The sequence below is a fragment of the Labrus mixtus genome, chromosome 5 (assembly GCF_963584025.1).
Source record: "Labrus mixtus chromosome 5, fLabMix1.1, whole genome shotgun sequence".
NCBI classification, from domain to species: domain Eukaryota; kingdom Metazoa; phylum Chordata; class Actinopteri; order Labriformes; family Labridae; genus Labrus; species Labrus mixtus.
The window spans coordinates 16,457,995-16,470,185 of NC_083616.1; the positions used below are offsets into that span (position 1 = coordinate 16,457,995).

The following is a 12,191-nucleotide window of genomic DNA, read 5'->3' on the forward strand; positions in this document are numbered from 1 at the left end:
CTCAACTATTTATATGGCACCTTAACATGCAGCCCCATAGTGCTTCACAGTTACAAAAAGATTGAGAATAAGAACCCTTCCTTTAGCTAAAACGTGCATGACATAAATGTTTTTGTATTCACTTCTTGTAAACCTGCTGGATGCCAATAAAAAGCTAAATAAAAATAAAAATAATCAGTTTTACATTTTGCTGATTTATGCTTCCTTAAAACAAAACTAATATTCCTATCATGAGGTCGTAGGCTATACTTGAAGTTCTTATAGTTTCCTACATGTTCTGAGGAATTATCACATCTGGGACAAGTTTAATCTAAAAATGTTGTATTGCTCTCACTTCCATGTTGAAGGTTATGTTACCACGAAGCGTTGTGCAACAGGATTTGCGGCACATTTGAGGCAGTAAATCCAAAAGTATTTCCCAGATTATTAAAATGACATCAACTCGTAAAATCAAATGAAAATATTGACATTATGGAATAAAGCAGAAACAGAATGGAATGTGTGGTTTTGACAGACCTCTTACTTGTTTTTACCGTCTTTCATCTGTCAGGATAAAATCAGAAATTGACCTGAGTGAGTCAGTTTCTCTCTTTAGCTTCTTGCACATGTATTTTAAAAAGTTATAATTTCTCCTTCTTATGAGCCAGCCTAAACAATCACAGAAGGGATCTAAATCATTATTGAATCTCTTCTGTCTGTCTGTATATCAAGTTTGTTCCAAGTGTTGGAAAATTCTCCTGTGTTTTAACAGGGATCCAAAGTGTGTCTGTTTTTGTTAAACGTATTTAAAATTATGACGATGATGTGTTAAAATATTGTAATATCTTGTCAACATTTGTAAATGTATTGTTATTGTGCTCTTAGTGTGTATTGTTATCTTGTTTGTGATGTGTGGAAGATAAAATAAACAAGGTTGACATCTTTGTTTTTTAAAGTGATGCTGGCTTCAGTCAAAGCTAAGAAGTAAAGCCCCTGTGTGATCAATAAAGGAGTCATTGTCGGTTATCTTCAATATGTTGTTATATTGTGGTTCATGTTTTTAATATAGGTTAAAGCTCCTGTGAGTAGTTTTCAGTTGATTATGAAACAGACAAAAATGAATACAGATGCCTCTCTGTGACCTACAAAATAAGTAGAGAGCATCAGCATGAAGATTCATTATTTCTATAATGTCTGAAACCACTGTCATCGTGATTAAGAACACACAGCCTTTGTTTACATTTTCTGGGCAAAGATTCATGGTTACGCAGATATAAAAACAGATGTTCTACTCTGTAGTTCACTGACGTTACGGTGTTGTTAACATGTTCTCTGTGGGTTGTTAAAGTGTTATAACTGCACTGTCGAGTTGTTTACAGTGTCGTTAACGTGTTATGAATAAGCTGTTACTGTGTTGTGTTTATTTTCTGATTTTGCTGCTAAGGTGTCGTAATTTAAAATGCATTTGGATATGCTGCTCATGTGCCCTGCATGTATACTGTAAGTTTTTCTCTTTGTCAGTTACCCGTGCTGTTCAAATGTTGTTAATGTGCTATTACAGTGTTTTATTTACTGTGTTGCAAATATGATGTTAATTTTGTTCCGAATGTTTTGCTTACATTTTAAAGTTGGCTGTCGTTAACTTGTTAGTGAGTGTGTTAATGTGTTGTTAGGTTGTTGTCAGAAATCTTGTTTGTTTAGTGTGACAGACTGCAGTAAATCTGCAGTTAACTGATCAGATTATCACAGCATCACGAGTCTCTCTCTCTCTCTCTCTCTCTCTCTCTCTCTCTCTCCATCAGTGTTCCACCCTCCACCCCCTCTCTCTCTCTCTCTCTCGCCCTGGGACCCAGCAGATGGTCTCTCTCTCTCTCTGTGAATCTGTCTGTGTTTGAATGACATCCGAGGAGAAAATGTGTCTGTAGACTGACAACCAAGTATAATTGTGGACTTTTTCATCATTGCCAGAGCCTAACATAAATGTAAGTACATTTAAGTAAACATATTAGAATTCAACGAGCTTTTCATCAGCAACTAATATATAGTTTCAACTGTTGGCAGCTGAAGTTAAGATATCCTTTCATGTTTGTGTTTTCATCTGAATCTGAATTTAAATCTAAAAGAAAAAAGAAACAGAACTTTACAGAGAGGTTGAAGTTTTAACTTATAACTGTATACTGCACCAGTAAATATGTGTAAAATACATTTAAATATATGCAGTTCATTGTGAAAGAGTAATATAATTAACAGGATATTTTCTGTAAGAAAACCTTGATTTGATTTTTTTGTAAATTCTAAACACTGAAAAGGTCATTCATTTATTTATTGGTTAGAGGGTTTTTTTTAAAACAGCAAACATCATTTTTTCCTTGAAGTGTTTGAAGGGTTCAAACACCTTAAATGTGATGGAAACTTTCCAAATAGCCCTATTGTTATCAAATTGAAACATGAATTCTTTCAGTCAGCTGATCTCAGTAAATGTTTTCAGCCCAACTGTTTTATTAGCAGAAAACTGATTCAATTTAAAACAAAAAATCTATTTCAAGAGATGCTCTGTATTTTTTAAAACATTTTTTGACCCTTGGTACAATCTTAGTATGTCTTTTATATTTATTTCTTGGGGCTCTTTAAAAGCTCTTCTAACAAATGAGAGAAAAATAAATATTCATGATAGGTCACCAGGAGATTTGATCTGTGATCCTCATGTTGATCTCTGATCTTATGTTTGAACTCTAAACCTGTTACTGAGGTGAAAGACTAAAAACTGGGTTACAGGATCAAATCTGACTCCAACATAGAACCCACCATGTTATTGATGTTTTACAGTAGAGATTTTAGAAAAGGGTTTTAGTTTTTTACTTGACATGTATGTGTGACAGCAAGGCTTTAAAAGACACCCTGAGTGACCATCAGTCAGACTAAAGTGAATCTGACAGAAACAGACGTTAAACACTTCCTGACCAGCTGTTCAGCTTGACCTCACAAGTCAACACAAAGACTTAACAAGTCTTAAACTACTTTAATATTATAGGCCTTTATATATTTAGTTTGGCCTCAATAACCTGAACATAAACAATTATAATTAGAAGCTACCCTGCACTGACTATCCAGTCTAGAAATGAATTCAGGGTTTCTATCTCCCTGAGCATGTTCACGTTAAAGCCATCTGGGTTTTCAGCATAACAACCACCACAAACATCGAGAGGTCTACTGGCCTAAGAGAGAGGCATATTTTACAAATCCAGGCTAAAAGCAACACAGCTGCAGCTGCCAAATGTGGGCAGGACAGCTGGCGGAAAAAAATCACACAGAAAATGTGTAAGTTAAGGCTTATACTATCACTGAGCCATAGGGCACAGGTATCTGACTATAATTACATATGGGTTACATTAAATTAATACGTCTCTTTGATGCATTCTTATGGTGTTTATGATGAGATTTACTGGTAGCAAATAACACAAGAACATTAAAACGATTCAAGCGGTTGGTAGTAAAAATCACAAAAATCTTAGCTCGCCTCTGAGCACTCCCACAAGATGCTCCCAAGCTTTGGAATTAAGAGAATGTATTGGTCAGTAGATGGTGCCTACATTCGTGCTTGGTTTCATGGAACATAACCTGAAGATGAGCAAATTACAGTAGCTGTCCAGCATAAGAAACCACAGAAAGTTAGACAGGTTACAAAATGTACGAAAACATTCGAACAGCTGAAAACCCAGAGGTACCGTGCTAAATGGTAAGTCTTGAACAACTGGGCCCGTATTCACAAACATTCTGAGATTCCTCTCAGAGAGCTCCCACCTTAGCTTGAACGTTTCTCACAAGACTCCTAGTTTAGAAGTGATTCAGGAACATTCTCAGAGCAACTCCAAGTAAAGAAATAACAGAAACGTTTATCTTGTGCGGAGGTGTGGTTGATCTAGTTGCTAGGTACATCCTCTCAAAATCTGTGATCGGTTGAGCCCTCCAAAACATGCTCTCCCTCGGTCAGTGAAGTCGATTAACCTAATCATAGAATCTATTAAGACATTGTGTTATTATGGACACTATTTTATCAAATCAAAATCAGTGTAGTATAAATTATAAACCATGTTTAAAAGCATATAGCCTTCAATAAGGGCTCGTTTAGCCCAATAAGAATATTCTTCCTCAGTGCATTTCTTCATTTTTCTCCCATGCTTGAAAAAAGTCTTAAGCTTCCTAAAAGTCCTCCTCACTACTCCAAACAGTTACTGCTTTGTGAATGCTTTGTGAATAACTTTTATCTTCACTAGATCATGGTCTTGACATTAAGATTAATGTTTGTCACTTGAAAATAACTCCCTCTGGAGTGGCTTGAGATAGTATTGTTGACCATAAGATGAATTAAGACTGTGGAGTTTTTAAAGATGGTTAATGGAGGTGCTTAAAAAGGAAATAGAGTTTGTTTGTTTTTTTAAGAAGAAATTTCTTTGAAGATTTAAGAATCAAAACTTACAAAGTCTCTTAAGGTTGCTTTTAAACATCTGAGAGGAGTTTGTCGAGATTCTTGTAGAGATTCTGGTTAAGAAGTTTCTGCTCTGTCTTACTGAGGTTTGGGAGGTCATTTTCATAGAGCTCTTCAACCTTCCCAAGTAGACCTATAATGGGTTTAGGTTTTGAGGGTCTACAAGAATATTCAAAATTTCGACAAAAAGGTTTTAGAGATCTATCAGAGAGTTTTAATACTTCGATTCTAATGCATTATTGCTGCATTATTTGCAGCATCAATATTGACGACTCTTGGTGGTGGAATGATTGGTGTTTTTTGCATTTCAGGATGATGCTGAACGACAGATGGACTATCATGAACAACAGCAGCTCAGAACTAGACAGCAAACGACTAAACAAGCACAAGGTACAGTAGATGCCATGCTAGCTGTTATCTTGTTCACCAGTTTGACCAGATACCAACCCCAACCATCAACAAACCATTCCCACAATCCCCTTATCATCACTTCCCCACTATCATTCACCATCATCTCCCATTACCTATTCAGTATCTCTGGCATTCCCCCACCATTGCCAGGTCATCAGTCCACCATCTCCCAGCCACTCCACAATCCTCCAAATATTACCACCACCAACCATCAGCCCATAGACATCAACACATCACCCTCTTATATGCCTCACAATTGCCCCACATTCAACTTATCACATCAACCAATCATTCCCTTCCAATTATTGGTCTCCTTTTAACTTCTCAATGTTCTACCATCAACCCACCAACTCCTATCATCAACCCACCACCCAATAATCCTATCCGCACCCTACTTACTCCTAAAATCCCTCCACCGATTAACCTATAAAATCCCAAGTATCACCCAATAATCACCACACAATCTTAAACATCATCACTCATTACAAACCCTCATCACCTCCAGACCACTTCCCTTATTCCCTCGCCACCATTAACTCAAAATAACCTTCCTCAACAACCTCAAATTATCAACTGCTACATCTAACCATCACCCCACCATCACCCAATTGCTAGCCAGTCATCAACCACACCATCTCCCCCACTGTGCCATTTTATTGACTAAAGATCCCCTATTTTCAAGCTCAGTAGAGCAACCTTTATGCGTCGACTATATCTTTGAAGTTGACAACAGTTCTTTTAAGAATTGTTGGTCTTGGATATTTTTCCAATATGTACTTGAAATTTGGAACAATAATCCTCTTTGTAACTGTCTGGTAGCTCATTTGTGTAGAAGAAACAATAGTCCCAGGGAGGAACTTTGTTTGCACATTGTGCAATTATCGTTGGTTGATTTCAAATCACTGATATTGACATTTTGCTCACAGGATTTTAGTATTGTTTTGAGCCCAATAGTCCAGTGCAGATGACAGTCAGTCAAAGCACTTAATTATTTTACTTGTAAGGTCTCTTTATGGGCTTGGGTCAGCTGTATGTCTCCATTCAGCAGAAGTAGGAAAAGTTACAGTATATGTTTGAGACATGTCATATGATGGTTCATTTGCCAAGTCAGCCTTTGAAGCTTGCTATTGTTTTCCAAAAATTTGGTTTGATTTGCAAAGTTACAATGGTAATATGGCTGAAAAGGTTGCATAGGATTTTTTCTGTATGTATCTTAATTCCCCCTCATAGTTGATACAATGATTTTTTTTCCTCCTCAAATCACTCCAAAACACACATCAAAAACTACAAAAAGGGTTAATGGTTGTTTCACTGAGTTTGGTACTGTATGGGTTGTCAGTGGTTGTCATGCTACCTCCGGTCCTCTGAGCTGTGATGACACCCTGCTGTGTGATCAGCTAAATGAAATGGGGCTGAGGAGGCCCACGATGCTTTACCGTCACCCCCCACTGTCAAATCTGGGATGAGAACACTTTAACCTTTCACAAATTAATGCTTGAAACCAGCACTTGTGTCATATTAAATTGTGTTTTTCAAATGATTTTTCATTGTTCAAGCACTGACTTGAGCTCTTTAACAACTTCATGTCTTCTCCTGCAACATTTTCATGGCATCAGTGTCAGATTTTTTCTGAAGATTCTGTTCAAATTTGTGTTCAGATTGAACCGTCAGAGAAAGACAGATAGAGCCCACAGACTGACAGACCTACAGAGAGTTAATTCGTGTTAATCTGGAGTTAAACTGTCAGATCAAAGTGTCTCTAATCTGCAGCATCTGTCGCCTTCACTGACATCACAGAGGATCTACAGATTAAACACACAGAGACGTGATTTTCCCTGCAGGGGGCATGTTACCCCACAATCCTCACCCATAACACCCCCGCCCCCTAGTCAGGCTTGAGGACAGGCTGCAGTCAGTATTGGCATGGGCTGCAGTGAGCCCATGCCAATAAATAATAAGAATAATGCCAATGATGGAGATCATTATGAATAATGTAAATAATATATAAATGAATGAACTCCATCACTTTAGGTTACATAGCTTATTTCTATTAAACAAATGTCATTAGGATATTGTTCTTCAGTAGGCTACTTTGATCTTTGCTACAGTATACTACAGTTATCTGGCAGCTGCCACAACTGCTTACTGAACAGATTAAGATTGAAACATACGATGAGTTGATAAATATGAAGCATTATTACAGATTAAACTGGATTTAAACTAAACAGTAAAAATTCTGCTTACACGCTGGCCAATAATTCAATATACAGTATGTGTAACCCAGTGTGTAGCAAGAAGGATTTCAATGTTAATTTTTTTTGTTAAGGTTTAAAACTAGGTCATATTAATATATAACGCCTCTTCATTCCCTCTTGTGGATGAGGTCTTATTTGGTAAAACTTACATTTGTAAGCATAACTATGATTTATTTTTCTTTAAGTTGTTTAATTCTAAGTGAAATTACCTCAATTTCATAGGCTATAAGACATAATGCCAAACATATAAGCCAATAACACACACTGAAGCTGGTCTGTCAGTACGTTAGTGTTGGTCAAATGTTATCTCAAGACACTTTACAAAAGAGCAAAAAAGGATTGATTGATAATAAATATTGAATGTACTTATCTTTGTTTGGCTAAACGTTTGTGTGTATGTGTGTGTGTGTGTGTGTGTGTGTGTGTGTGTGTGTGTGTGTGTGTGTGTGTGTGTGTGTGTGTGTGTGTGTTTCCAGACATGCTGCAACTTCCTGTCATGGTCCATTGGCGTATTGGTCGTGATAGCAGCTCTTGTCACAACCACAGTCACCATCTTGTACGTGAACCAGTATCCTCTGCCTTTCATCAGCAGGTAAATACACCCATCTTGTCAGCCTGTCCTGCTGGCTGCTGGCAGGCTGTTTTACCAACCTGCATGGCTACCTGCACGATATAGCTGTCTAGATGCTGATACTGACTGTGTGTCTGTTTTATTTCTCTTTTTTGTCTGCCTGACCCAACTGTCTCTTTAACTTTTTCTCCATCCCTATTATTGTAGTAAAAGTGGCGGAGCCTCCTCCTCACCTGTGATCTCCACCAATTCCAAAGACTCTGGCGCCCTGGTGACTGTCTCCCGTGCCACAGACGGAGAGCCAATTAGCATCTTTCTGGACCCAAACTGTCCCGATTACAGTGCCAACTTCCTGCGTTGGGAGGCACTACAGAGCTCTTTGCTGCGAGCACTGTCCAATCAAAACACAGAAGACTGGCCAAACATGGGATTGGCCCAGAAGCTGTCAGAAGAGCTGAAGGTTCTGTCAGGTCACGCCCACAACCTGAGGCTAGAAGCTGATTCACTGAAAAGAGGTCAAGGCGTTCTGGATCAACGTCTGGATGGACTACAGAGTGAACAGAGCCGTATCATACAGGTGAGGCAGGTTTGTTGTTATACAGTGTATTATATTCAATTAAATGTTTTTATGTAAACATGCAAGACTACATCTTAAATATCAATATACAATACATTAAATAAAAGAGTAGAAAAAACTGAACAATAAAACTAACATGTCGAGATACTGTACATCAACAGATATATTCACTTTTCAAAAGACAATTGGAACTACATCAACAAATCAAATAAAGCTCAATTAATCTAAAACAGTATTTTTAAGTAACCCCTTTCTCTTACCTGTACAGGTGTTGTCTGACAGCCATTCAGGGGTGTCGAAGTTTGCTGCAGGTTTTAGTGATTCTCTGCTCAGTCTGCAGAGGGAGACTGAGAGTCTGAGGAGACTCAACAGTGACCTGCAGAGGGACAACAAGTACAAAGGTAACACACCCATTAACAAACACAGGAACACAAACTGAAGCGAGCACACACGCACACACACACACACACACACACACACACACACACACACACACACACACACACAACGAACAACAACAACAATCTGCAACATACACAGGTATCGCACACTGATGTGACATGCAGTCAAAAAGATAGGTAGGAAAACTGGAAACACACATGTAGTTACTCCCACAAGAAACACACAAACTAACAGAAAGATGAAACACACTCACCAACAAACACAGTAAGACACACAGTAACACAGCTCGGGAAACACATGTAGTTACTCACATATAGGTCACACACATAAGACGCAGTAAATAACAAAGGTGACACACAATGTAACACACAGACACCACATCAACCCATAAAGGTAACAAACAAGGAAACAGGGTACACAGCTATACACAATACATACAGTAATAACACGTTCAGGTATTTTTATCAACAGTTATCTTTATCAAGAGTAATTGAGCTTCTTTATGAAAGGCTAATTTGACATGTTTACAACTTCAATATTATCTAAACACATAAATATGCTTAAAGGAAAAACATTAGGCCTATGACACTGACACATCGAAATAGTGAAATTTAAAAAGCTACAGATAGAAGGGGACATTTAAAAGGCAATTGTCACAGTAAAACACCAAATTCTTCTCCAGAAACGATCTCATTTTGGAGTAAGAAATAATGAACTACTCAGATTTATAGTTACCTTAAAGACAGACAGCTTTCTTTCTGGTTCGGCTTTAAGCTTCATATCTGTATGTTCTGAGACTGTAAGCATCACCATTGCTTACATATAAATGCATTAAAAGAGGTTGTTGTTGTCTCTGGCTGAGGCATAGATACATATTGTTTATATATTTATATGCATTCATGGCTATAATTATTTTTGTATTATTCTACCTGGGGAATGCCACTCTACAAGCCCCTGATGGGTTTTCAGGCAATTTCCCCCCACATTATGTAATATTGTTCTTCTTCCTCTCATTTGTTTTTGTTTTTTTTTTATGTGAAAATAAATAAATAAAATAAAATAAATAAAAACACACACATAAACACACACATGTTACAAACTGAGGTAATGATCACAGTGATGGAAGCACTGTAACAGACAGATAACAACACGAAAAGGTAATAAACACACACACAACATTCAGGTAATACAGAAAGTCACGCAAACTGGTTACACATGCAAGGATCAAAAACAGTTACACGTTCAGGTGTGTATGTTGGTATACTTTTTCCTTCTGATAATGTATCTGTCTGTCTCTCTTTCTCTTTCTCTGCCTCCCCCTCTCTCCATGTGTCTGCCTGGATATATCTTGCCCTCAGCTGTCAGACCCAGGGACTGTAGTGATGTCTTGGCTTCCGGTAACACTCAGGATGGAGTTTATTCTGTATTTCCAACTCACGACCCGGACGGCTTCATGGTTTACTGTGATATGACCACTGATGGAGGAGGCTGGACAGTATGTGACACACAAACACATGCATGCAGACAAATACACACTGCTGCAGGTCCTAGCTGTTATATTTACTTCAGAGTGTTAAGAGCTGATTAAAATGATATGCTGCGAATAATGGTAACTAAGTCATGCGTGTTTAACCTGCTGACTTTGTGACTGCTCATGCAAATTGTCAGAGGATTGAAAGGAAGAATAGCATTCATTTTATTAAACTGTTTTGATATTCAAGTATTTGTTTTTGTGTATGTCTGCAGGTTATCCAGAGGAGAGAGGACGGCTCTGTGAGTTTTTTTCGTGGCTGGGAGGCCTACAGAGATGGTTTTGGAAGAACTACAGGAGAGCACTGGCTAGGTCTGTCACACAAATGGACACACTCACATGCACGAGTACACAAATTCTAAAAGCAAAACAGTGTAAAAAAAAAAAAGTGCTTAAAGCGCTTATGTGTTCAGTCACTCAAGTGTGCTGATAATCCAGAAAAATATCTCTAGAATTAGAATAATTAGACAACTATTGTCAAGATGTATGTCAAGTTTTGAGAATACAGGAAGTAGTGTGTCCTTGGTGTTGAGAGGTGGACCTTAAGGTTAATGGACTGGCTGACTAAAGAATACTGCCGGTGCCATGTGCTCTAGATAAAAAAAAATAATAAACCCTGCTCTTCAAAGTAACTCAAGAGAACAATGCCTTCTGTCTCTTCACATTTCTATCTGTCTCCCCTCAACCATCAGGTCTCCAGAGGATCTATTCTCTCACCAGGTCAGGTGGTTATGAATTACGCATCGACATGGCAGATTTTGATAATGCCACAGCGTTTGCACATTACGCTGATTTCTCTGTTGGTCGAGACTCTGTGAACCCTGAAGAGGACGGATATCCACTGATTGTGGACGAGTACTCAGGGACCGCAGGTAAGAAAAACAAAACAACAGGTGTACTGGTGTACTGGTGTAATACTGCACAACATTTCACAGTAATAACAGGCATTCTTCTGTCCTCTAGGTGACTCCCTTCTTAAGCACTCTGGTATGCGATTCACGACCAAAGATCGAGACCAGGACCAGTCAGAAAACAACTGTGCAGCGTACTACCAGGGGGCATGGTGGTACCGTAACTGCCATACCTCCAACCTGAATGGGCAGTACCTAAGTGGAGGCCATGCCTCCTATGCTGATGGTGTGGAGTGGTCCAGCTGGACAGGATGGCAGTACTCGCTCAGGTTTACCGAAATGAAGATACGACCTACTACTAAATCTGACTCTTGATCATCAGATCCTACACCTGACCTGTTTTCCTGCTCTTAAACCCTAAACCTGACCCTCACACTGTACTGTTTTCCCTAAACCCTGACCCAAACTTAATCCCCAGAACCTTTCTCCTCTCCTTAAACCATTAACCAGCACCTTCCTCCCCTGAGCAATTCTCTGCAGCAACTTCAGGAAATAACAGCTGCTTGTTTGTATGTTTTATCAAATGTGATTGGTTCTTTTTATCTTAAAGACAAGATGTAATGAAAAATGCCTTTTTTTAACTTTTTAGAATGCATTCCTAGTTTAACTATGCGACTGTACAAAAAAAACTATTTCATTTTATTCTTAGTTCAAATACCAATCATGTTTCCTTACTGTAAACACAATTTCAGCCTATGCAGGCTTGAACCAACCAATTTCTACTAAGAAAATCATGACAGTCTTCCATGAGTTAATGTTTGTTATCAGTGGCAAAGAACTATGAATTATTGGAACTACATTGTACGCTGGGATGTCCTCTGTTATTCCCAACTTTACATCTTACAGTTGCCTCAAAAAACTGAAATGTGTGTTTTGGTTAGCAAAAGGTATGGAATATTCAAAACTGTGAAAAAGTCAATTGCACAATTTTGGTCACCAATTGATGTCACCAGCATTGTCCATCTTTATTTACTGTCAGTTGTGAGGATTAATAACTTTTCATACTAATGCTGTCACAGTTGATGAGCTGATGGTTCATTAAAGAGTGTCTGGACTTACTATTTCCCC

The 12,191-nt window shown here is 38.2% G+C and overlaps 1 protein-coding gene across 1 annotated transcript; it reads left to right on the forward strand.

Moving 5' to 3' along the window:
* The first annotated feature begins 1,811 nt into the window (after window positions 1-1,811).
* Window positions 1,812-12,185, forward strand: LOC132974280 (fibrinogen C domain-containing protein 1-like). The gene is made up of 9 exons (XM_061038207.1): window positions 1,812-1,961; window positions 4,777-4,855; window positions 7,608-7,723; window positions 7,910-8,279; window positions 8,548-8,680; window positions 10,040-10,176; window positions 10,428-10,524; window positions 10,905-11,084; window positions 11,176-12,185. Coding segments are annotated over exons 1-9 (1,377 nt in total). The 5' UTR covers window positions 1,812-1,959; the 3' UTR covers window positions 11,439-12,185.
* Window positions 12,186-12,191: the final 6 nt, after the last annotated feature.